This window comes from Nicotiana tabacum, chromosome 10 (genome assembly GCF_000715075.1).
Source record: "Nicotiana tabacum cultivar K326 chromosome 10, ASM71507v2, whole genome shotgun sequence".
NCBI classification, from domain to species: Eukaryota; Viridiplantae; Streptophyta; class Magnoliopsida; order Solanales; family Solanaceae; genus Nicotiana; species Nicotiana tabacum.
Window position 1 is genome coordinate 96,828,083 of NC_134089.1, and position 25,054 is coordinate 96,853,136.

The window sequence follows — 25,054 nt, forward strand, 5'->3', positions numbered from 1 at the left end:
CTTGAGGCTGAGAAGGGGCAGTTGTTGGCTCGTTCTCCCCCTTATAAATCTGCCTTTATTGCTGTCCCCCGCCATTTGTACGAGCTATAGATCCATGCTGAGGCCCAAAGAGATTGTATGTGGGTGGCGAGAAACATTCCTGAGTCTACTTTTGATGATACTTGGATTAAGGCACGCGAGGCTCGTCTTACCTACGGTTATGACCCTGAAACACCGGAGGCCGGTGGGGGTGCTGAGATTAAAGATGGGCTCTCTCTTGATAATGACAACGCTGATGAGGACGGTGGTGGAGATGAGGCCAAGTGAAGTTTTTGTAGCTTTTTGTACTTAGCTTTTTTTTGTTGCTTGTTTTATTTTTATAGGGGCATGCTTTCGGCCTTTTGTAAGACGCTATCGTATATGTATATATATCTGAATAATATAGTTTGTTTGCCTTTGGTGGCGTATTTTTTGACTTTCTTTCTTCTTTATTTTTGCCAATGAAAAAGATCTTCAGGTTTCCTCGTGATGAGCCCCTGACTTTTAGCTGGGAATTCGAACGAGGACGAATTTAGCTTGCTGATTCGAGTGAGGTCGGATTTTATCTCGTTAGTTCGAGCAATTCGAACCTTACTTTGTTAGTTTGAGCGAGGTCAAACTTTAATAACTTGAATGAAAGTCGAGTTTCTCTTTGGCAGTGACCGGGGGCCGTATGGGTGTAAATTTGAGCGAGGTCGAATTGTAACCTATTATGAGTTCGAGCGAGATCAAACTTTGGCTTGTTGACTCGAATGAGGTCGAGTTTTACTTTTGTTTGGCAATGGTCGGGGGCCGTAAAAATACAACTTCGAGCGAGATCGAGTTTGTCTTGTCAATCTGGGCGAAGTTACTTTTGACCTGTAGATTCGAGCCAGGTCGAATTTTGACTTGCCAGCTTGGGCGGAGTCAGTTTTGACTTTGTAAATTCGAGCAAGGTCGAATTTTGCTTTTGCTTGGTGATGACCGGTGGCCGTTAGGGTGTAAATACGAGCGGGGTCAAATTGTAACCCATTATGAGTTCGAGCGAGGTCAGACTTTTGCTGGTTAATTCAAGCGAGGTCAATTTTTTCTTTCGCTCGGTAATGGCTAAAGGCCGTAAAAGTGTAGATTCGAGCGAGGTAGAATTGTAACCCGTTGTGGGTTCAAGCGGGGTCGAACTTTACTTTGTTTGGTGATGGCCAATGGCCGTAAATGTGTCAAAGTGAGCAAGGTCGAATTATAACCCGTTGCTGCTTCGTTTATGTATGTGTCGGGGTGAGTCCCCATCTATGTAATCTTGCTTTCATTGGAGAATATCAAGCGTTGTTGCATATCTTATGTATGCGTCGGGGTGAGTCCCCGTCTATCTAATCTTGCTTTTATTGGAGAATATCAAGCATTGATACATATTCTATGTATGCGTCTGGGTGAGTCCCAGTCTATTTAGTCCCTTCATTGCTTGGCCTGGAGAGACCGTTGACGGGACAGGCGATGAGCTTATTTCTTGGGCTTCTAGGCACTTTGGGGATCGATTAATTTGAACGAAATTCAGACATGACTCGTAGTATTTAATTGGTTGGATTGGCGTAGCATATGGGCAAGCTTTTCGCGTTCATGTTTTGCCTGTGTAGGGGAGACTGTACGTTCCATGGTCTCACCGCCCAGTCCCAGGCTATGGATATTGCTTCTTAGTGATGCCGGTTTATTCTGAGTCGTTTGTCTGTTATTTGTAGTATGGTACGGTATGGAGGGTTTTCCTGATTTACCGTGTTGCAGGGAGGAACTTAGAGCCTGTATGTTAGTTGGCCATTGTTTGCGTGTTTGGGTGGACGTCCCTGTTCTTAGTTCCACTTCTCTACTCTTTTTTAAGGAAGGAATACGGGTTTAGAAGTACATGGGATAATCTGTTACCTTGGTCGATTGTTTAGCTGATAAATGATGGGGATTGGCCATGTTTCTCTCGACGATTGCGCTTTTGGATATGGGGAGTTCCCTCGTTCGGTGATGAACTAGGGATTGCGCCACAACGCGACTCGCTTTGTTCTGTATTCTAATACTATTTTTCGACTTGATGCCGGCTTCAGCATTGCGCTCGGCCTCGCCACTGGTTTAGCTTTGGCATCTCGTGGGTGGACGGTCCACTACCTTATTAGGGTCTCGGTTTGAGTCCCAGTTCGTTAGTCCCAGGCGTGCAAAGATGACAGAAACGTAAATCGTACCACAAACATACAGATGAGGAGTATTTTAGCTAGTAATTACACAAAAAGCATCATCTCATATAGTAGGAGGGAAGGCAATACGCGCGGGATGTAGGGGCATTGTGTATTAACCTGGAAATGGGATTACAGACACGTTTGGTATGCGTAGTCGTCCCACTAGGTTGGGTCATGTTCATAATACATCAGGGATGTTGCTATGGTACAACGCAGTTTTCGTGTGTGAACCAGGCATAACTTCGATTTTGCAAGTCAACCTTCGTGATGAAAGGGTGAAACTTCACCGAATGGGAGGTAAAGCTAAGACCGTCTTTGGATCTAGAGGGAACTAAGGCTTTGGCTAGAAAATCCCCACAGATGGCACCAAATTGTTTGATTAAAAAGTATTTAAACCTTTTTGTAAACTAATTAAATAGGAAAATTTAAGGTAAATCCTAGCCAAAGATAATTTGTCCTAGATCTAAAATAGAAGATATGAATGAACATACATGACTGAACATAAGATTTAACTACAACAATGATTGAATCTCGTTATGTAAGAAAACAATAACGATTTCATAATATTGAATAATAGTGAAGAAAACATAGATAAAAAGAGGGTCACTGATCCTTTACAAGGTTGACCCCATACATTTGATATGATGAGACTAACGATATGTACTGAGGATCTGAGCTTCCATGCTTCTTTCTCCTTAGCGAAGAGAAAAAGGATGAAGGTTCCTCTTCTTCTCTGAAAATATGTCTGTGTGTGAATATGTTTCTGCCCCCTTCCTTCTTCTTTTCACTTGGTTTATATACTAGGTATTCTCCTTTACCCAACGGTCATTATCTATAGTACCTAAGTCATTTGACTGTATTACTGGTTGACCTTCTGAAATGCCGTAGCATCGAATTCGCCGTTCAAGCTCTCTGAATACTCGACCTCAGCCGTGATCAGGGTACGAGTCGTCATACCATTATATGGCTACGACTTCGGCCCAAGTGACTTTTTGCCGTTCCTCTCTATGCGAATTCTCGTCCGGTCAGACTTCGACCCATACAAGATCAAGGAGACTAAAGTTATTTCTTCCTTGAATGCAATCAAGTGGCATCATTTCAATCCCATGATCAATTACTTAGAACCTTTTTTTTTTGATGTGGAACTCCCTAGAATTTATAGATTAAAGATAAAATATCTAACCCAATGTACATAGTTTGTATTATTTTAGTTTGACAAAAATTTAAATTTGAGTTCACTTAATGTCTAGCCTCCCATTAGCTAGTTTTTATTCTACAAATTTTATTGCGTCTCTTGTAGAATAGTTGTATATTGAGGATGCATCATCTTTAGACATATACTTGTATATTTTAGAGTTAACATTTATGTTTCTAGTTTTCATAAAACAAACTATGCATGAATATGGAATATTTAAAAATTTTAAAAATATTTAGTGAGCTAAAAGAATAGCAATGCATTTGCGATGGAAACATTTATTGTCACTAATAAATTAATATTTCATCACTAATTAAAATATAGTAGAAAATCTAGTCAGAAAATAAAATATATATATAAAAAAATTATGGATATTGATGATGATTTATACCTACAAAATTTTGAATTTGTAACTAATCAGAAATGCTATACTCCGTGGTTAATATGTGAGTACAATTACATATTAATTTTTTTGTGGCAAAACACATTACATCTTTTGCCACAATATATCCCTTTGTGGCTAGTATAAAAGATAGCTACAAAGTTGATTTTTTTGTAGCAAAATAATAAACTCATTAGCTATAAATATAAATTTTTCGAGGCAAACGTTTTATCAATATAGCCACATCATAAAATTTCTTCTAGCAATATGTATTAATCCTTAGCCATGAAACGTTAAAAAGTTTGTAGCTAACTTTTAATTACGCTACATTTTGCTACGCATGCTACGGAAAAGAATATTATAGCTAAAGTGTTTAGCCACAGAATTTTTTGTATTTAGCTACGATATACTTCGTAGTTATATATACATAATGTTGTAGGGAAATAGCATGTACCACGACACCTCCTCTTGGATGTGGCACGTCAATACGTCCATTGCCAGAGCAAACAAAAAAGGCCTGAGTGCTGACCCCTGATACAACCCCATCATAACCGAAAAATGATCCGAGTCCCCACCCACCGTCATCACTCGGGTCTTTGCTCCATCATATATGACCTTAATCAACTTAACGTAGTCAACATGTACACCTCTAGCCTCCAAACATTCCACAAAATCTCCCTTGTAACTTTATCGTACGCCTTTTCTAAGTCGATGAATACCATATGCAGGTCCTTCTTTGTCTCCCTATACTGCTCCATCAATCTCCTAACAAGGTGGATCGCTTCTGTAGTCGCCCCGACCCGACCCGAAACTTTGTCGTACGTTTATTTTACATGAGCATGTTTTATTCCATTCCACCATCTTTTTGAAGTTTCTTTTTCTTAAAAACTCACAAAGCTCCCAAATTTCAAATTGTCAATTTCCTCATTGGTCAATTAATTGTTTCGTTGTTGTAGGTCAATTAGTGGAACTCTCTAGATTAAGAAAGGGCAAATCCGGAAATTAAATGCCAATAAAAGCCAATAATAGAAATATCATAAGTAGCGAGGGCATCTAAGCAAAAATCCAATAACAAATAAAATGTTCCATAAGCAAAGTTACAGTCCCGTTTTTCTTGTAGGTGTATACTTGTTCTTCTTTGTTATACGTTCGATTCAATTCCCCTCTTCTCCCATAAAAAAATACCAGGAACAGAAAACAATTCATTCTTCAGATTTATTTGCAAATACGAAATATATATACTACAAAGTGACATACTCAAATCAATATATTTGAAATATAATACGAGGGGTTACATAGAGTCGGTCTAAAAGTGCCAAAAAGTGAGCTATGGGTTGCAAAAAAGGAGGATTTTTGGCGCCGGAAGAGAAAGGCGTAGATGCTACATTGAGCGATGCTTTATTATTCACAACTATGTGTATTATTGGCCTCCCAGTTGATGTTTATGTCAAAGATGGTTCTGTTTATTCGGGTATTTTTCACACTGCCTGTGTAGATGATGACTATGGTGAGTTTTTTTAAGACCCTCTTTTGATTTCTATAGTATCTGTAAATTATCTTCGGATTTTTTTTATTTTGGGTAGTTTATTCGAGCCTTTTTTGTTTGGACTAGATCAGTTTCTGCATCCGATCTGGACTTAGTTTTTCAAATCTTTTTTTTTTCTTCTTTTAGGTCATTTTGCAGGCCTTTTTCATTTTTCTATAGTTTATTATTTTAAATGAGGAATGTAAGACTTCCAGTCTTTGATTCTGTAGATTTTCTGGTTTTTTCATAGAGAGGAGTAGCAAGGAATCATATAGGTTCATATAGCTAACTTCAGCTAATTTGGGATTAAGGCTTAGTTGATTAAGTTATTGATTGTTTTTACTTTTGGTGTTTGTTACTTGGATTAGCTATTGTTTTGAAGAGAGCAAAGATGAGTAAGAGGGGTAATCGAAAGGCAAATATTGCACGTGGAAATTTCATAGAGACACTTGTAATTCTGTCTGAAGATCTTGTTCAAGTTGTCGCAAAGGTATGATTTTGGACTTCCCAATTTTGCAATGTCTGTTTGTTGCTGCTGTGGCTGGCAGTGGTGGAACCAGGAATTCTAACAAGAGATTCAAAACCTGTAAAAATGCAATGTGATATTTTCGAACTACTATTACCACTACCCCCCCCCCCCCCCCATTTTTTTGGTGTATTGTTTTTACCCTATTGCACACTGTGATTTTGGGACAAAGGGGATTAAATCCAATCCCTAACACGTGGCTCCGTAACTGGTGGTTGATCTTTTTTTCTGTACTTATACTTGTGGTTGGCAGGGGGTTACGCTATCTGCTGATAGTATTCCAGGACATTTCGATGGGGATAGTTTAGGAACCATTTCTAGCAATATCACTTGCCCTGAATGTCCAAAGAAGGATATAAGAGCAACAAAGTCAAATGAGTCTACCGTGGATGCAGCGAAAGCTAGTAAAGAAAGGTTTGTGTTGCCAGGACTTGTTATTGATTCTTTGTTGGAAATGCCTCATGATCTATTAGCTTTTGCATGGAAGTGCTTCCTATTGTTCCAGAAGACATGACCGTGGTTTGTTCTTTAGATTTTACCCTTAAATTGTAGAAAGCAATGTCATCACCCACCTATTTCTTACCAATCAAAAATAAATTATTGAAAGCAATGTGATGAATATCTGTAGAGCGGAGAAGTGATAACGTTAAAGATAATTTCTTAATTAATTATGGTTAACTATCTCCTTATTCGTTAATAGGCTGATAAGTGAAGTGGAAAGCTTATACGATAAAAATGAAGTGGAAAGCTTGCTCGTTCGGAATATATTTGTTTCTCCTGTCACATAGTTTTTTCATGACTTAACTGAGGTTGTCATAAGAGGAAAGTTATGCGATAGGAAGGTACCTAATAAAGTGAAAGATAAGCTCTATATAATAGTGTGTTGTTAAGAGGCCCGTTTGAGGTGCAGTTAGACCTTGAAGCTCGGTGCACCGCAAGTTACGCGGTTCGCCTCGTTTAAGTAGCATCTTACTGCAGGCCGCACACACTCATTAATCATGTGTTCCATCTTAAAATGAACAATATCAAGAATAAATATTGACAGTAAAGAGATATATTATTCTTTAATAATTTTTTTATGGATAAATATATTAATGATTAAGAATATTAGAGTAGCAATGTATTAAGAATTAGTCACTAGTCTAAATTCAGAAGTTGTATTTTGTCAGGTCTCGCGTTGGTTGAGGGAATGAGTTGTGGTCTCCTTATTTAATCTTGGGCAATTCTCTCCTCATGAGCTAACTTTTGCGGTTGAGTTTGGCCCATGATCCATTTCTTCGCTTATTTGAATCATAAATGTAATATCATTTTTGGAGTTGATTGATATGGTTTTTTCTTCATATATTCCAATTCATTGCAGTATCTCAATATTTGGGTCCATATAATTGCTGTTTGTATTTATAGTTTGTTTTTCTTGCTTTACATATATATTTTTATTTTTCACTTCATTTGCACGTCTCTGCAATAAAGCCCACGTTATAATTGTGCTTTGAGAAAAAATTGAGCAGGCATTTGACACTTTCGTATGCTTTTTGCTGTTGATAACATTGCTATAGAACGGTTGTGAAACCAAAAATAATACGTAGGAGTGAATATTGGACCTACAGGATGAAAGTCGTAAAAAAGCAAATGCTTACAAAATTTGATAGAAATGATCACATCTAATAAAGGGTGAGATGGTAAAGTATGTAAACCTCCATATGCAGCAGTTCATAAGTCTGAATTATGATTATTAAAGGTCTTAAAGACATCAAGGTAAACCTAAATCGCATGGAGGAGAAGTGTGTTAAAAATATACAGTCTCTACGTATGCAGCGGTTCTTAAGTCTAACTTATGATTATTAAAGGTCTTAAAGACTTCTAAGGTAAACCTAAATCACAGGGAGGAAAAGTGTGTTAAATATCTACCGTCTCTAGGAATCAATACGGATTTAGCTAAGAGTTGATCACTATAAAAGCAAAGGTTCCATATAGGCAATAACAGCTAGTTGGGATTAAGATTTTAGTTGTTACACTTATTTTCGATCTGGTTTTTGCTAGAGTTATTTTATTAAGTTGGAGAGTTATATATTAGTCTAGGCGAGTGCAAGGAGATGTACGACACTTAGAAAACCTCCCTTTTTTTGAGAACCCTTCATTTACCTTGAAAGACAAATTACTTACTCCCTCCGTTTCGAAAAGATTGGCACTATTTCCTTATTAGTCCATTTCGAAAAGGTTGATATTTCTCAATATTTTCTTAGTAGGAAGCATTTATAGCCACATAAATGCTATGACAGATTTAAGACCACAAGACTCAAAAGTTTTACAGTCACACAAATGCAAGTCTTCCCTTCTTTATAAGTTTATGTCAAGTCAAACTATAACAATCTGTTTGAAACAGAGGGAGTGGTATTTGAATAAGTGGGTACAAATAGAGCGAGATGGTTTTAGAGGCTTCATAAAACCGACCATAACAAGTTTGGGATGGAGTGGTAGTCCATTGATTGATTGATTTGTATACATCCTATATTGATCTGATTTTGCATGATCCTCATGATGGCCCGTATTGCATTGAATTTGAATTTAGTTTACAGCGTTGCTCTCCCTGATGGACGCATACTCCTGGAGGTTTTTCTTTTCTTTTTAAAGAGGGATGTCGTTTTTTGGTGAAAAGTCAATAATGAGGTTTTCTGGCATAAGTTACTTTCTAGATAATTACGTAACCATCTTACTATTTAAATACTGCTGAATCAACACAATTCGTAGCTGGCATTTGCAGTTTTGTTTTCTGATGAACTGTAAATTTAGTGTAAGGTCATCCCAGTATCTAATACCTGCTGGATTCTGCCCTTCCCTCATGAGATTATTATCTCACTCTCATAACCTTAATTTTTCTCCTCTGTATGGTCAATTGAGCACTAACAACTCTCCATTCATGTCAATTATGACAGACTTGTGCGTGATGTCTTAATCAATAAGCAAAGCGATTGCAGGGAAAGCCATGAGTCTCTAAGGGAGAGAACTGTACGTTAATTCTATCATTGGCTGAATATCTAGTGAGAGATAAAAAGCTTATTTGTTATTAGTTAATGAGCACTTATTTTTTTTTCTTTTCATTTTGTAGATCCTTGAAGTTCAAAGCTCAAGCTCAAATCGTGAGTATTGATTCAATGCTTTAGTCTCGCAATATCATAGTTTTTCATGTGGACCCCTCTTGGTGGGTGGCAAAAGATTAGGCAGTGTCTCTTGTTGACCGAGTTTCATGATGAATCATAATCAACCTAATCTCTGCTTCCCATCACTTCTTAACTCCGTATAACCAATTAAAAATTGCTATAAAAGAATCGAATCAATGGACAAGAGGGGGTTGCTCTCGTGGAAGGGACACCGAGTCACCAAAGGAGAAATTGGAAATATGGGAAAAAAGCCATTCCCCCCCCCCCAATCAGTAAGACGAAAGAAAAGGAAAAATATCAAATCAATTTTCACAGATTGTGACTTTTTCCGTGCTGTTAAAGACTTAATGGTGAAGGGAATCCTTATTTGCGCATGCTATTTCCTTGTTCTGCAAAAGAACTCTTAACGAAATGATGATTGTTGGTAGATAATGAGATCTTTGAGTTCTTTATATTATACATATCTATCATAAACCAAAAAAAATGTCATTCATGAATGGTATTATAAATTTTTCACTTGCAGTGGATGTTTCTGTAACTCAATCAACTGCCATTAAGAATGTTGACTTCAAAGCAAACTCGGAGTTGTCATCAAATGGCATAACTTGTGGTAGTCCTCCTCTTTCCTCAGTCAGACTTGATGATCGGAATAATGAAAGGCACAGCCATGAGCAGCAGACTCTAGGCAAGACTCCTTGTTTGGGCCCTGCTTCCTCTGGTGCTCCAATTACCTCAGTCTCACGCGTCAGTTCATCATCAGCTCCAGCTGATTTGGCGCCTCCACGAAGTTCAATTCATAATGCTAATACGAAGGTAAAGTGAACCTAGTGGGTTCAGTTGCTGCAGGTGCATGATCAAAATTTTTGTTCATTCATATACAAAGTTATATAAGCTTACTTTTTCAGTAGGTTTATGGCGATGTCAAGCTTATCGTGGTACTTGAGTTTTTGGAAATTCTTATCCTTACTCCTGTATTATTCATTGTCTAGGATGATTTGTGACTGTTGATTTTCCTTCTCTCTAGGAGTCTAAGCTCAACCCTGGGGCAAAGATATTTTCTCCATCGGCTTTGCATCATAGAACTGTTACTCCTTCTGTGATGCCAACAATGGCGTACATGCCAGATTCCTGTCCTGTAGTACCGGTGGCTACAGCTGAGCCTGAAGTTGAAATCACCCCTTTTGCTTCTCACCCATCTGTGCCAGTTAAGTTTGTTCCTTATAATAATTTGGCAGCTGGAAATGGTGGCTTGGACGTACAATATGCTCAACAGGTATGTGATTATAATTATCTATCTTACTTTGAAAATGCAGCCCCCACCCCCTTCTTTAGTTTTCTGACAACTAGAGTTATTTCTCTGAGTAACTGAGAATATTCCATTGATTACGAAATCCTTTTGGTTGATTGACTGCCATTTTCTGTACCTAAATCAACCATCTCATATTGACCGGAAGAAATGTGCATTACTAACATAACCACATCGCACTTCCATAATTTGGTGTTTGGAGACTAGCCCATCGGTTTGAATGGAAGCTATTATGCAATTCTGTGCTTCATCTAATCTAATTATGTCACTGATATGCATTTAGGAAAAGGCAATTGATAAATATGTTGATAAAAACAAAAGGAAATGAAAAGTTAATGAAAGAAAAATCTATCTTATACAATGATTTTCCATAAATCATGTGCTAATAAGATATATTTTCTGTTGTATAAAGAAGTTGAAGGTAGAAAAAAATAATTAGGGTCTGTTTCTTGATATTATAGTATGCAGTTTACCAAAATGCTGCTGCTTTCTTAGTTAGAAATGACACTTGTCAAATGCCCTTTCAAATTAGTTGTTACAGCTTAATATCAAACAAATGAAATCAATCACATATATTATTTTACATCATACTTACATAGAATCATTATTACTGTTTTGATGCTGCTGCATATTTTTCTGAAGCCTTCTTTGTTAACATGTAGACTATTGGATACATGGGAAGCAGGAATCAGCAGGCTAGGTATGCCGGTCAGTATCATCAGATTCAGGCTGCAACCGGTTATGTGCATCCAAATTCTCAAAATGTAAGGGAAATTAGCACGGCACTCTCTTGCTGAAGCCATTTACTTTGTTCGGCTGGAAAGAAAACTCTGCCGCCTAGTGGTGGAGAGTAGAAGAGAGTCCTTGAGTCTTATCATGTCGAGGGTTGTGGCCCTATTATTAAACTGATGTCCTTATGACAATAGCATGCCATCTTGTTATTATTTTTGTGCTTGTAAGACGGTTGCAGATGTTAATGTCACTTCTAAAATTCTTCATGTTGTCAGGTTATGTTTGGACGGTTGGGACCACTTGTTTATATGCATCCCGTTTCTCATGTAAGACGAATTACTTTGTATAGTATTTTGGGACAACTTTTATGACTTTTTATAGAACTTGGATGGCTCTTTATCACATTCCTCCATTTGCTGTTCTTTGTGTGTTTATAGCATTGCAATTTCCTGATCCTTTTCTGCCTGATATCATGTCTATAGGATATTGTTCAGAGTGCAGTGGGGTTCTCTCAAGTATCCACACGTCCTCTATTAATTCCACATCCGGTCCATCCTCCTAAGCATCAAGGTATGTGTTTGTGGACATTTAATGGTATAGCTAGAAGTGGTCCAAATGTTTATTAGGTTTGAATGGAAAGTCTTGAGTTCAATTCAATATTCAGCTACTTATTTTCAGAGGCACGAATGCATAATGCTCTACTGTCTGTTTTAATGTAACGACTGGTTAAATGCAATTGGTTCTAATATTCTTGGGCAAGTGACCTTTTTGAAAGCGTTGGTCATGAGTGAGATAATTGTCCCACCAGCCTTTTAGCTGACCAGTAAATCCGGCTATAATCATTTCAGCAATTGCCCTATCCGTATTTTTATTAACTTTACATATAGTGCTGTACATAAGCATTCTATGTACTGTCGTATAGATTTGTTTTTCGGCAAGACCATCTATGTTCCATTCATAGATATCTGACCCACTATAACCTTGGTGATAGTGGTCATTGTCCTGTTCTTCTATTAGGACATCTTGAGGTGTTGGTCTAGGATAGTAAAACATTTTTTGGTATGGTTTACGAGCATATTTTTCAGAGATTTTATTAATCTCATCGTTTACCTTTAGATTGTTAGGAGACGTATGCTCTAAGCTTAGAGGATTAGCTCTAAATTCACCAAACTTCTTATTGAGAAGTTCCTCAATGTCATCCAGACTTTTTAATTTAAAGTCTTTTACCTCAAGAGGTGGTTGGATACTTGTAGTAGCAATTTGCTCCTTACCCTTAGTATCCTTCTGCTGGATTTTTTGGACTTCAGCTATAAGCTTGTCCAATTTTTCATGAATCTTAATAACCTGTTCACCCAGAATACTTACATACATATTAGTATAATTGTTTTGAGTGAGCATGGTATTTAGATTCTTGGCTGTTATCGCAGCAACATCATTTTCAAATATATTTGAAAAAGCAGTACAATAAACAATTTTATCCTTGTCCCCTATTTGAAAAGATTGTTGTGGTGGGAAAATAGAATTAACAATTTTTCCACTAGTGAGCGTATAATCTCTTTCTAACACAGAAACATAGTTATAAACATGCTTAGACATAAACCAAGGAACAAAAGCAATAATTTTATTTGTCTTGCTAATATCCTCATAAAAATTATGTCTAAAGAATTGGATTAATTCACTATTCATGTTTTCATGAAACCATTTTCTAAAAACAGCCCATCTGAGTTTTAAAAATTCTTCTAATATCATTTTTCATGCCGGTGAACCCGAACTAAAATCTATTTGGTTTTCAACCATTATTAACACCATTTGACGATATTATCTTTACCAATGCTGATATTATCAATTCTATTATTTTCTCTAATTTGAGATGTGGAAGCTCTAGAAGGAAAATCTACCACATAATAAATTGGAGAAATATAAGAAGAATTTGATCTAGTTAGTCTAGATGATAAGCTGATATTATCAGTCTGCACGGGTTCATTGAACCTGATTTTAACAATGTCATCTGAGGTTTGTTGTATTTCTGTAACCTCAGTATTACCAGTGTTTCGAGGGGCAACCGCTTCCTCTATGACCTATTCCTTAGGGAAATCAATTTTATCCTATTTGATAGGTCTTCTGGTGGTTACTTTGGATTTACCAAAGTTGGTTTCTATAAGAATGGTTTCATTTTTGAAATCAATAATTTTGCACATAGGATTCAAAGTATATAAAGGTTTGAAATAAATCCTATAACAGATACATATAACTTCTGTACCAGGCAAATAATCATAATCATGTAATTTAATGCTGAGAATTAAAGCATTTAAAGAGTTCTCATCATTAAGAGAAGTCTGCAAATTGGGATAAGCATTAAAATAAACAGGGCCATAGGCCAAACTGGTTTGCGCAGTCCCTATAAGAGACTTTTTCCAGTTCTGGTTTCTGCCATCTCTGAGAGCTGCTATAAAGCTTTCAGGTAAGCCTTTAAAGTAAGTGGCTTAAAAGCGACTTTTTTTTTTTGATAATAGTAACATGTATATTAAAAATAAACAGCACTAGGGCAGTGCCAAGCCATATTTACAAGGAACAAAAACCAGCTATGACAACCTAGGATTACAGTGCACCTATCAGGTCTACTAAAGATTCTGCCTCCTCAACATAACTTTCTTTGCACCAGAAATGAAACAATAGTAAACACTTCATCTTGATTTCCTGTAAAGAATTGCTTTTGTCTTCAAAAGTTCTTAAATTTCTCTCCTTCCAGACTGTCCACCATATGCACGCATGAACCAATCGCCACCATTTCTTCTGTTTCACTATATCCCCATTATAATTCCAACACTTCAACAGTTCACAGGTGTTAGCTGGCATGCTCCATTTAAAAGCGACTTGTATTAAGCCTATATGTATAAATCTATGTGAATCCCTATAAGTGGGGAATAATATTCTCGTCCAAATGGGAAATCAAAAACTAATAGCTGCTAATATAGCAGGAGGTAATACCGACCACCCTTTATATAAATGGATTTTATACAATCCAGAAAAGATGAAGGTACATCATCCAATATGCCAACTTATTCCTCAGTTATATCAGAGGAAAGCAATGAAAACCTTGAGGTTTATAACCAAAAGGACACAAAAGAGTTAATAATTCTTTTGGAGCAGTCCGACCTTAAATGGAAGGATAACCCATGGCAATTAATGGTCAGGTACTTTGATACAACGTCATACGCTACTCCTGCTTATAAATACAGGATGCATTACGAGATAATACTCTCAACCACAGGATCAGCTGAAATCCAACATTTCTATCATGCAAATACAAGAAAAACTTATAGTTTTTCAAAGATAAATATAAAGAAGGTAATACCTTCAGATGAATGAGGAATTAGTACCCTTAAGGATCGAGAATACACTCATCCTGACCAGAAAGTCTCAGTTAAATTTAATTATTGGGACTATGTGGAAAGTTTTAATTAAACTTTTCTTTACGAGAATCCTAATAGAAGACACTCATGGTTTGTCAAGCTCTGTTCTAATATGAACAATCAGCAAGTTCCAAATTGGTTCTTTAAATGGTGGAAGTTATATGGTCCATCACTAGAAATACTTCCTCCTATGTTCAAAAGTTTATATACTCAATGGGTGGATATATCTCCCAAAATCAATTCACTACAGAAAGATAATATCTTCTATAATGGCATATCAGCCATGTACTTCTTTATAGAATTCTCAATTCCATGGATAATGAAATGGGATGTTCAAACTGGTTATACCGAAGAAGGAATTCCTTGCCTTCAGAGAATTGTTTATAATAAGTTTTGGACTAAGCTAGTCCAGCCAGATCATCAAGGAAAGATTTATGGGGAAGATTTAATAAATCAAATCAAGGCCAAGATTAAAGAATATAAAGACCAAGAGGTAACAAATATTGATGAAAGAGAATTAAGCCCCTTCCAGCAAGTTACCAGAAAGCTCCAAATATAAAAGGAGCTATATCCAAAAAGGAAATTCTCGCTTCATAAAGAAAGATTTAGCCAAGAATTTTGAAACAGAAATTGGAGATGATATATCAATGACCTCCATTGGAAATACTTCAGATGAAGAAGTCTGTGCAGCAGGTGAAGCACAAAGCAACTCTGGCACAGAAGTGAATATTGATAAAATTGAGGACTTCCTTGCAAAATTGAAGGAAAGTGCCGAAGAATCTTCGGGGGAAAAAGACAACAAGGGAAAGAACAAGGCTTGAATTATTGAAGGCCCCACAAATCAATTATCGTGGTAATAGAGACAAACAACTTTAATAAAGAAGCGGATCCCTCCATTATCACAAGGAATCTACTTTTATAAAGTAGTATGTTCGTTAGCAATTATAAGTGCTTTTAGTAAAGTACTTGCAAAATAATACTTGCTTTAGTAATATTAGTAGTGAAGTCTTTATTAATAACAGTATCAGAATTTTCTAATTTGAAAATTCTTTCATCTAAGGCTATATTTGAAGCCTTTAATTCCGAGACTTCTTTTTTGAGATGATTTATCTCAATAGACAAGTCTTGGACCGTAGCCGGTCTATTAGACTGGGACTTATTCTTAATAAGCCTTCTGATTTCAGACATAGTGTAAGCCCTTTTTGAGATGAAATTCTTTCCACCTCTGTTCCTACCTCTGAATTCGTAGGAAATTTATCAATAATTTGGGGCCTTAATTCAGGATCTTTAATAACCCTTAATAGTTCTAGCATGCTATCATTGGTCAAGACATTAATTTTCAAGTCTGTGAATTGAGAGTAAATATTAAAAATATTATCGTCAATATTACAACAATGATTTGAGCATTGTCCCATATTACTGAACTCTTGCTCATCCTCGGAAGATGAAATATAAATTTCTTCCTGAAGGACTCGTAAGTCTTCACTTGTTGACGAACCCTCTTCATCAGTGTCAGATATTTCTGGTGAAGAATTTAAAAGGATTTTATATAACGAATCTTTGATATTATCGTCTAAATCAAGGTCTTTGATTTTGTCCTTGATTTTGCAATCCTTTGCATAATGGCCTATTCGTCCACATTTATAGCCGGCCTGAGGGTTTTTTGATTTAATAAAACCCTTTCTGGCTTTATGAAAAGCCTTTTTTCTTTGGGTCCGTTCATAACGTTTTCCAGTCGAACACTTTTTCTCTTGTAGATAATTACTATATCAAAGGTCCAAGCTTGCACATGGGATCTAAGGAGGATGACCTTTTAAAGCATTTTTCCTTTACAAGGTAGATGACCCAAACATTGTAGACCTACAGCAGTGCCAGTAGTAGCAGATAGAATGCCTAGGAAGTTTTAGCATTTGTTGATACCGTAGCAGGTCACTTTTTTGTTTGACCGGTTCCATATCAGCGCTATAATATGTTTGTTGAGTATGAATTTGTGTTCCTATTTGCCATTAGCTTGCGATTTCAACTAGATGGTGAACAACAATTTGTGGCTGACTACAACTTGCTGCAATGATTGATCACTTGAACATTGATGTGATGTGGATTTGGATTTGTTAAAGTAGTGTTGATAAATACACATTTCTCCCTAATATATTGCACTCTCAACCTGGAATTCCACATTAAGTACAGTTATTTACACATTATAGTACTGTTATAAGTTGCTTGTATTTTACTGGCAGAATAACCTAGTACATCCCCTTGTTGCAGGAAGTACAGCAACGCAAGCATTGCAGTTATATATGGCTCCCCCAGTTATAACAGGGTTACAACAACCATTCACTATGCCAAGCATTCCTATTACACAGGCGTCTTTTCCTGTTATACGGCCTATGCAAATCCCAGGATCTAATGGATTTTTGCCTAACAAGTTTGCATGAATATACTTCTGTAGTTGAAATATGCTGCCTGTTGAGATTCTTTTTTCGTCTGTTCTCAATCGCTGGCAGGGTGATTCTTTTCTAAAGATTCCGGTCTTACTGTATGAGCAGGTTATTCTTTATTAGTAGGGAGAGGCATTAACATTGTATATTGAGTTACACAGAGAGTTGCTTTTGTTTGAAGGTAAAGGAGGACTTCACTCGGGGGTTCTTGTTTTGATGGTGATACAAAGGAGACAGATTTCCAGTTTTGAACTGCAGGAAAACAAATTTTTGGGTGTCAAGATCGCACTTTTTTTATGATTCATACAGCTTAAATGTCAGATGTTAAATTGGAATTGAAATATACAGTGACGTGATAGCTCCTTGTTAAATTTTGATCACTATTCTAGTCCATTTTGCCATGTGTTTTGGTTATCCATCATGTAATAGTTTGGTTGCTAAGCTTTGATCATTATTTTAGTGTATTTTGCGATGTGTTTTGGTTATCAAACATGTCAAGTCCACATTTCATTTTTAGGGTCAAGCTAGATTTTGGTCAAAGAAATTTCTTGGATTCAATTTTAAATATTACTGTGATGCACAGGTCCCCAAACTATAACATGTTCCTTCGTGAGTATTGACTGGTAATTAAGTAAAATTTTAAGACGAATTAAAAGAATAAATTAATTGCCCCGGTGAATCAAAGCGACAGTCTCCGAGCGAGTGCTAAATTAGCTCGGTGAATTTAGACCTGCTATTAATGTTGATTCATCTATAGTCGCACTGGACCAGTCACTCAAAAAGAAAGCTATGAAACAGGTTTGTGCTAGTACAAAACCAGAATTTCTAATATCAAGTGGCTACCTTTGCTCAATGTGGTTCCAACCTAGACATAGCCACATGGTATAATTATTCAATAGAATTGCAAGGCAGACACGTATGGAGATGAGATATACCATTATAAACAGTTCCCATAAGCGTTTAGTAATATGCAAGCTTCTATTCCAGAGTTTATAAACATAAAAAGATAGGCTTTCTGGAATCCTGGAGCTGCTTCCCATTTTATGGTCTTTTTGCATTCGCCATTTGACTAATTCATAGGCAAGGACCACAGGTGCAATTTCAGAAGGTAATTAAATAACTCTAGTAGCACTATACAATCTGCCAGATCTACTGAACACTAGTCTCCTCTTTACTGCTATCAGTTTTTGGAATCGTTGTCACAGCAATACCAGATTCTCCAGCACGAAGCAGCTGGTTCTCCATCAGATTTTCCTGCACAGCCTTCATGTAGGAACAAATTTCAGAACCTACACAGATCTCTATTGACATAGTAAACTTCTAGAGCTCGAAATGGTTATTGAAGTTTTGGTTACTTTACCTGTAAAAGTTCAGTCATCCTGCCAGTCCCATAATTCATCAACGGCTTTGAAACAGATATAGCCTGGGTACGAAGAGGGGGATTTACAGGTTCAGTTGGTTCTGCCGACGGAACCTGATTCATGTCACGAATATCTCGTCCGGGTAGTACATGCGACTGTTCTGCTTCATGAGAGGCCTTATCAACTCTCGTATCTGTTTTTGCTGGCGGGGCAGATCCTTGAGACCCCTTGGTCACTTCAACAGGTATATTAATGTTGGTTGATACAATTGGTTTCACCTCTTCCCGTTGCACACCTTCTGCTCCCTTGCTATGAGCGCCATCCCCTTTCTGCCTAGCACATATTGCCACTTTGTCGCTGACTTGAGTTTGTGAAGGAAGTGTTTCATGAGTTGGTATCGGTGGTACCTGACTACAGGTTACTGATGCGTCAGGCGGCAGCATAGCTAATGGCGCAACCATCTGGACCTCTCTTTCTCTTGCAGACTCCATATTAGAAGCTTGGGGTCCATGATTTTGACTAGATGATAATCCATTTGTTAAATTGACAGGTTGTAGCACAACAGGAACTACTGTGCCTCTGGCACCCACTGGAGGGACTGAAGGATGTACCACTACCTGTTTGGTTTTCGAGGACCTAGATCCAAGATTAAGCGATCCATTCCATTCAGCCCTTTGTCCATACACTTGGAGTTGGTTTTCAGCGGGAGGACGGGCCTCGTTTCTTCTAATCATCTGAACATGTGGGGCTACATCATTTGCTGCTGTGACAGGAACATAATGACCTGGCTTAAAAACAACACCCCTGTAGTTCGTATTGGAGTCGCCAATTCTAACACTGAGCAAATAACCAGCATCAAATGCAGCCTCAACCACACCTGTAACAGCCTGACCTATCATCCCATCATTTCTATTTGCTTGCTGTGGTTGGATCTCTTGCACTAGCTCAAAACGTGGAGGAACTTGAGGTTGACCTACACGCTTTAGGCTAGGATCCTTACGAGGACGACCCCTTCTTCGCTTCAAAGGAAGGGCAATAGGCACGGTGGAGCTGTTCCCTTGAACAGCTTGGCTCATTTTCACGGAATTAGGGTCTAATGTCTGCCGTTCGCAAGTCTTCTGCAGTACCTGCCAGCAGATCAGTTTACTCTTTCAACTCAGTCAAGTTACAGAGAAAATAAATTATGGTACATTTGAACTTTCGACAAAAGTAAACTGGGTGTCCCATCATAGTGTTTTGATTCTAGAACAGTACTTTGTGGTCGCTTACACTGGAAAAAAAGGGGACATTCAGTTCTGGGAGGACTGCACAATTCACAATACTTTGCAGAATTTGGGCCCATAGTTGGAAGTGGATTGTAAAAAATGGATGAACATAAACAGTTAATTAACTGGTAGTAATAGAAATGGAGTACAGGTTTTTGATAAGTAAGCATCTACAGATTCTATATAAGATAAATTAACAGAAGATAGATTAACCTTGTCTAGATATCTTCAAATAGCAGAGGAGAGGAGATGAAGACTGATGCACCGGTGAGGAGGTGTGAGCGACTGGCTGTAGTGGGCACGCGGAGAGGTAGAGGACGACCTAAGAAGTATTGGGGAGAGGTGATCAGACAGGACATGGCGCGACTTAGGATTACTGAGGACATGGCCCTTGACAGGGAATTATGGAGGTCGAGTATTAAGGTTGTAGGTTAGGGGAGAGTTGTGAATATTTCTACAGCACAATAGAGTGAGACTAGCCAGTTAGGAGTTAGACTAAGAAGGTCATTGGTCGTCTATTGATGCAGGGCTTTACCTGCTAGTTTTACTATACCAGCCATCTTTTTCGTATTTCGTATTCTGTATTTCATATCTATTGTATCGCTGTTATTTTATTATGCATTTTTATGGTACTAATATATCGGCTTCTGTTGTTTTTTGAGCCGAGGGTCTCCTAGAAACAGCCTCTCTACCCTTCGGGGTAGGGGTAAGGTCTGCGTACATATTACCCTCCCCAAACCCCACGTGTGGGATTATACTGGGTTGTTGTTATTGTTGTTGTTGTTGTTGTAAGAAGACACTACAAGTACCTCGCAAAATTGCTGATAAATACTGCAAAACCATTCCCATACAATCACTAGCCACATCCAGAAACTTCTCCAATTAATCCTCTAAGATAATCAATAGCAAGTACTTCCTCCATTCCATTTTATGTGACAACGACACCTTTTTATACATGAAAACAATTTAAGTTTAAACTTCCTATTTTACCCTTTAAAGACATGATTTTATAGCCGCAAGAATGTCATGGCTTGATCAAGCCTACAAGTTCCAAAGGTATTTCTTCCTTAAACTTCGTGCTAGTCAAACAAGTTCCTTTCTTAAATTTCGTGCTTAGTCAAATAGGTTCGCAAATAATAAATCAGAGAGACAGTAAATTCTCAAGACAAGGAAGACGAATAGAGGCTCTAGAAGCTCCTAAAAGATTTACTTGTCTAAAAATGAGGAAAAATCAATCCTTAACCTGAGAAAATTTCTAATTTAAGCACGTATACCACATCATACAACGATTACTTAGTCGTATACGTAGCATCGCACAAACGCCCAGTGAGTTTACATGAACGCATATAAACAGGTTGAACTAAACCGAAAAAAAGTTAATTTCCACAAACTTCGTTACTGAGTGTGAACCATGCCAGCATATAATACACAAAAAATCCAAAATTTGACAGAAAATTAAAAATAAAAGCTATTATAACCTCAAAAAACAAAAGAGGAAGCTAGAAATCACCAGAGTATATCTGAAGCACAAATTCGAAATCAAATTCTCCGGAAATTTCCCAAAAAAATAAAAACAGAAAAGAAAAGCAAAGAAAAACCGTACCTCTAGTACTTGCTACTTGCACGGAGGTGGCTTCAGACTGGTGCAGCGAATAAATTCGGAGCCCTAAGATTTTGTTGAGTAGATTTAGAGAATGAGATTTAGATAATTCCGATAATTAATTAGTGTAATCTGCTGCTATTACTACTCCTTATTTAGCGGGGTCCTCGGGTGGCGTCGTTTAGGGGCTTTGGTGTTTTTGTATTTAACACGTGGCATTTAATGATATTTTTTGTTTTTGGACTGCTGGTAAAAGATAGAATAAGAGCAAAGTTCATTTATAGTCATTCGGCCCAAACTTTTAACACCCAGTAGCCCAAAATTACAATATTCATTTTATAGCCCAAAAGTAATTCAAGTGGCTAGCCCAAAAACTTAACTAAGAGGCTCAGATCTGCAAAAGACAGATCGCGGAAAGATAGGCGACCACGCCATGGCTGTAAAGACAACCCTCACCGCCGATCCTCGTAGATGCTCCGCCGCTTCAATCATCGCCATCATCGACTGTTTCAAACCATCAATTATAGTTTCCAATTTCGAAGCTTCCCCAATTTGTGTCACCAATTTGATGTTGCTGCTTCTATTTTCTTCTGCTTCTTCATTGAAAACACCATATGAGGCCGAGACATCGGCATAAACATGAGTAAGAAGATGGAGACGCGTCATCGGATGGATGTTCTCCGACCGAACTCCGGCAAAGTTTTTTTACTGTTTTTGGGACTGATGAGAATGGTTGTTTTGTGGAGGAGAGAGGCTATGGAGTAAAGAATAGAAAGAAACAAATTGAAGGATATGATGATATATATTCATACATCTTATATGATGATATATATTCAGGTTTTGGTTGAGATCCAAAAAAATGGAAGTCAAACCAATCTGGAATTTTCTAAAATGGACCGCAAGCTTATACCAAGAATGCAAGTTTCATATGTGGTCACACTCTCAACTCTCTAGCTGGAAATCAGACATTTCATTTCAGCTGTAATAATTTTCATGTTCATGGTCTATATATTTGTAACTTTTACTACTTTAAGTCTTACCTCGGCAACATGTATAGTTGTTTGTCGATATGAGACCTTAATGGCCTTTTAATTTCTACATGTTATGGTCACTAGTCATGGAAATCTTTTATATTGCGCAAGTTCAATTCTGCTCAATATCAAAGAGAACACTTGGTAGAGAGTTCAAAACTTCAATATATTTCAGCATTTTGGGAAGTGAACAATTCTGCGCGAGCTTGTTGTATGAGTTATTTTCATATCTGCATCTGTTTTAATGCAGAAATAACAGCAAATCTGTTAGCCAGGTTCACTTTATATATACAAAATTTATACATTGTAGAACAGTCTATACACTTTGGATACACAAAAGCACTCGGGATACATTAATGATATATTATGGATACATTGCAAGATGCACGATACACGCTATATACAAATTTTATGCAATGTATATACTAAATAGGCTGTCATTATACAAAAAAAAATACTAAAATAGACTGTCACTATATAAAATATATACAAAATAGACTGTCAATATACAAAAATATACTAAATAGACTGTCACTATACAATTTATAAATACTAGACTATCATTATACAAAATATATACAAAATAGACTGTCAATATATAAAATATATACTAAATAGACTGTCATTATACAAAATATGTACAAAATAGACTATCACTACATAAAAATATACTAAATAGACAGCCACTATACAATTTATATACAATTAGCTCTCACTATACAAAATAGATTGTCACTATACAAAATAGACCGTTACTATACAAAAAATATACAAAATAGACTATTATTATACAAAAAATATGCAAAATAGACTGTCACTATACAAATAGACTGTTACTATACAAAAAATATACAAAAATACTTATAAGATACATAAGTACATTTAAAAGGGCAAAAAAGGGTTCCCCTATCGCGCCAGGTGAGGGTCGAACCTGCGACCTTCAGCTTAGGAAACATGCGCTCTAACCACTGAGCTACAGGCGCTTATATTGTCATACTTATTCCTTTTGGCTACTATATGCAATACGTTTGGGCCGAAGGGCCATTTTTTGTAAGTAGGACAAAACATGGGCTATTAAAATTTTGAGGGGCTATAGAGAGTAGTTTTCTCATAGAATAACCACGTTGTGATGCATAGTTGGACCAACAATCGTGGGTGGACATGTGTCTTGTCGAGTAGAAATGCCGTGGGGTAGCCACTATTTAAGGTGATATTTATTTTTTATCCAGCAATTCTAATGTTGAGAAAAAATAGCCACTACTCTATTAAAATTAATTTGAAAAGATATTTTTACCCTTTCTTCCCAAACCAACGCTTCTCTCTCTCAAGTTCGATACCCATTATTGATCTCTCAAATTGTGATCTCTCATCATAGAGTGATTTCAACTAATTCTTCCTCTTTAAATTTTGCCAAGTGATATAAATAACTACCAGTGTCGCTAAAACTATTGGTAGTTGGGATTTCCTTCACAAAACGCTTGTGGATGAAAATGAACAGAATGAGTGGCTTTCAGGATTACAAGCACCGATGATCTTTGAGTGATGAAATTTGATATATAGTATACATGAGTCCCAAGGTGAAAACTGCAGATAGATGAGTCTCTTTTTAGAGAACAAATTTGAATACATAAACAAATTTATGACCTCATTGAGTTCACCCACTCTCTGTAGGTGGAGTTTTGATTCTTGTTGATGCATATGTTGTTGAAACGATTTGGTCCTTAACTTAGAGTTACAAGCACAACATTTGGTCCTGAACTTAGACTAACAAGCTCAAAAGTTAAGGACAGTAGGTTCTGAACTTAGGCTAATAAGCCCAAAAGTTAAGGACAATAGGTCCTGAACTTAGACTAACAAGCTCAAAAGTTAAGGACAATAGATCCTGAACTTAGACTAACAAGCTCAAAAGTTAAGGACACTTGGTCCTGAACTTACAGTTACAAGTTCAAAAGTTAAGGACAAGTAGTCCTTAACTTAGAGTTACAAGCGCAGAAATTAAGGACAGGTGGTCCTGAACTTCGAGTTCCAAGTGCAAAAGTTAAGGATATGTAGTCCTGAAGTCTTGAACTTAGAGTTGCAAGTTCAAAAGTTAAGGACATGTAGTCTTGAACTTAGAGTTGCAAGTTCAAAAGTTAAGGACACTTGGTCCTGAACTTTATGAGCAGAAGGGTGTTTTCGTCTAGGCAAATAAAGTATTAAAGCAATGGCTAAAGACTAAAGACATTTTAAACAGTAGCTTAAAAGTAAATACATGTGTTATTAATGGCTAACCGTGCACTTCCCCCTCTTATCGACAAATTGGCCCACCGATTTTTGGACTTGGACTATGGCCTCTGATCGTTTTCCTAGTAAAAATAGCACATGTTAGCCAATTTTCGGACTGATTATTCAAAAATAGTCAGCATTTACAAAGTTATTAAAAAATAGCCACTATTTTGCTGCAACACGAAAAGTTGCAGCATAATATACTGGAGATCGGTGCACCTGTTTATGAACTTCCAGCATATTATGCTGGAACTCCGATACGCGAAAAGTTCCAGTATAATATACTAGAGATCTCCAATCTCTAGTATATTATGCTGGACCGATATATTATTCTGGAACTTCAATATATTATACTGGAATTCCAGTATATTATACTGGAGTATTTTTCCGGATTTTAAACAGTGTTTCGTACAGATTTATCTTTATATGAAAAATAGCTAAATTTCGATTACTTTTGAAACTATGGCTATTTTTGAATGACCACTTGTAAATTTGGCTATTTTTGAATTTCTCCCGTTTTCCTTTGGCCATGGAGAAATTGCTCGTGGGTCGGAAGAAATTTAGAATTTTTTGGGCAGTTTTATATCTTTACCCACAAAAACTAAATTAATTACCCTTGCCTACCCATTGATTTTTCTACCCACCAA

General features: G+C 37.0%; 2 protein-coding genes across 3 annotated transcripts; one reads left to right on the top strand and one right to left on the bottom strand.

The window, feature by feature from the left end:
* The first annotated feature begins 4,888 nt into the window (after positions 1 to 4,888).
* LOC107829219 (uncharacterized) lies at positions 4,889 to 17,477 on the top strand. The gene is made up of 11 exons (XM_016656688.2): positions 4,889 to 5,294; positions 5,681 to 5,802; positions 6,092 to 6,252; positions 8,772 to 8,844; positions 8,945 to 8,975; positions 9,520 to 9,809; positions 10,021 to 10,269; positions 10,965 to 11,066; positions 11,310 to 11,360; positions 11,517 to 11,604; positions 16,713 to 17,477. The coding sequence occupies exons 1-11, from the start codon at positions 5,117 to 5,119 to the stop codon at positions 16,880 to 16,882; spliced, it is 1,515 nt and encodes a 504-aa protein (XP_016512174.1). The 5' UTR covers positions 4,889 to 5,116; the 3' UTR covers positions 16,883 to 17,477.
* A 327-nt stretch (positions 17,478 to 17,804) lies between these two features.
* Positions 17,805 to 21,250, bottom strand: LOC107829220 (protein METABOLIC NETWORK MODULATOR 1-like). 2 transcript variants are annotated; one of them, XM_016656689.2, is made up of 3 exons: positions 21,115 to 21,250; positions 18,246 to 19,373; positions 17,805 to 18,148 (listed from the first exon to the last, which is right to left on the bottom strand). In XM_016656689.2, exons 2-3 carry the CDS (start codon positions 19,320 to 19,322, stop codon positions 18,035 to 18,037), a joined length of 1,191 nt encoding a protein of 396 aa, XP_016512175.1. In that variant the 5' UTR covers positions 19,323 to 19,373; positions 21,115 to 21,250; the 3' UTR covers positions 17,805 to 18,034. The 2 variants fall into 2 exon arrangements, with proteins under 2 accessions (XP_016512175.1, XP_016512176.1); XM_016656690.2 differs by having other exon boundaries at positions 18,246 to 19,364; positions 21,115 to 21,247.
* Positions 21,251 to 25,054: the final 3,804 nt, after the last annotated feature.

Coding starts and splice junctions, on each gene's coding strand:
- LOC107829219 (XM_016656688.2), top strand. CDS start 5,117: ATGGGTTGCAAAAAAGGAGGATTTTTGGCGCCGGAAGAGAAAGGCGTA. Junction 5,803..6,091: donor TTGTTCAAGTTGTCGCAAAG/GTATGATTTTGG, acceptor TGTGGTTGGCAG/GGGGTTACGCTATCTGCTGA. Junction 11,361..11,516: donor ATATGCATCCCGTTTCTCAT/GTAAGACGAATT, acceptor TCATGTCTATAG/GATATTGTTCAGAGTGCAGT.
- LOC107829220 (XM_016656689.2), bottom strand. CDS start 19,322: ATGAGCCAAGCTGTTCAAGGGAACAGCTCCACCGTGCCTATTGCCCTT. Junction 18,149..18,245: donor GGATGACTGAACTTTTACAG/GTAAAGTAACCA, acceptor TCCTACATGAAG/GCTGTGCAGGAAAATCTGAT.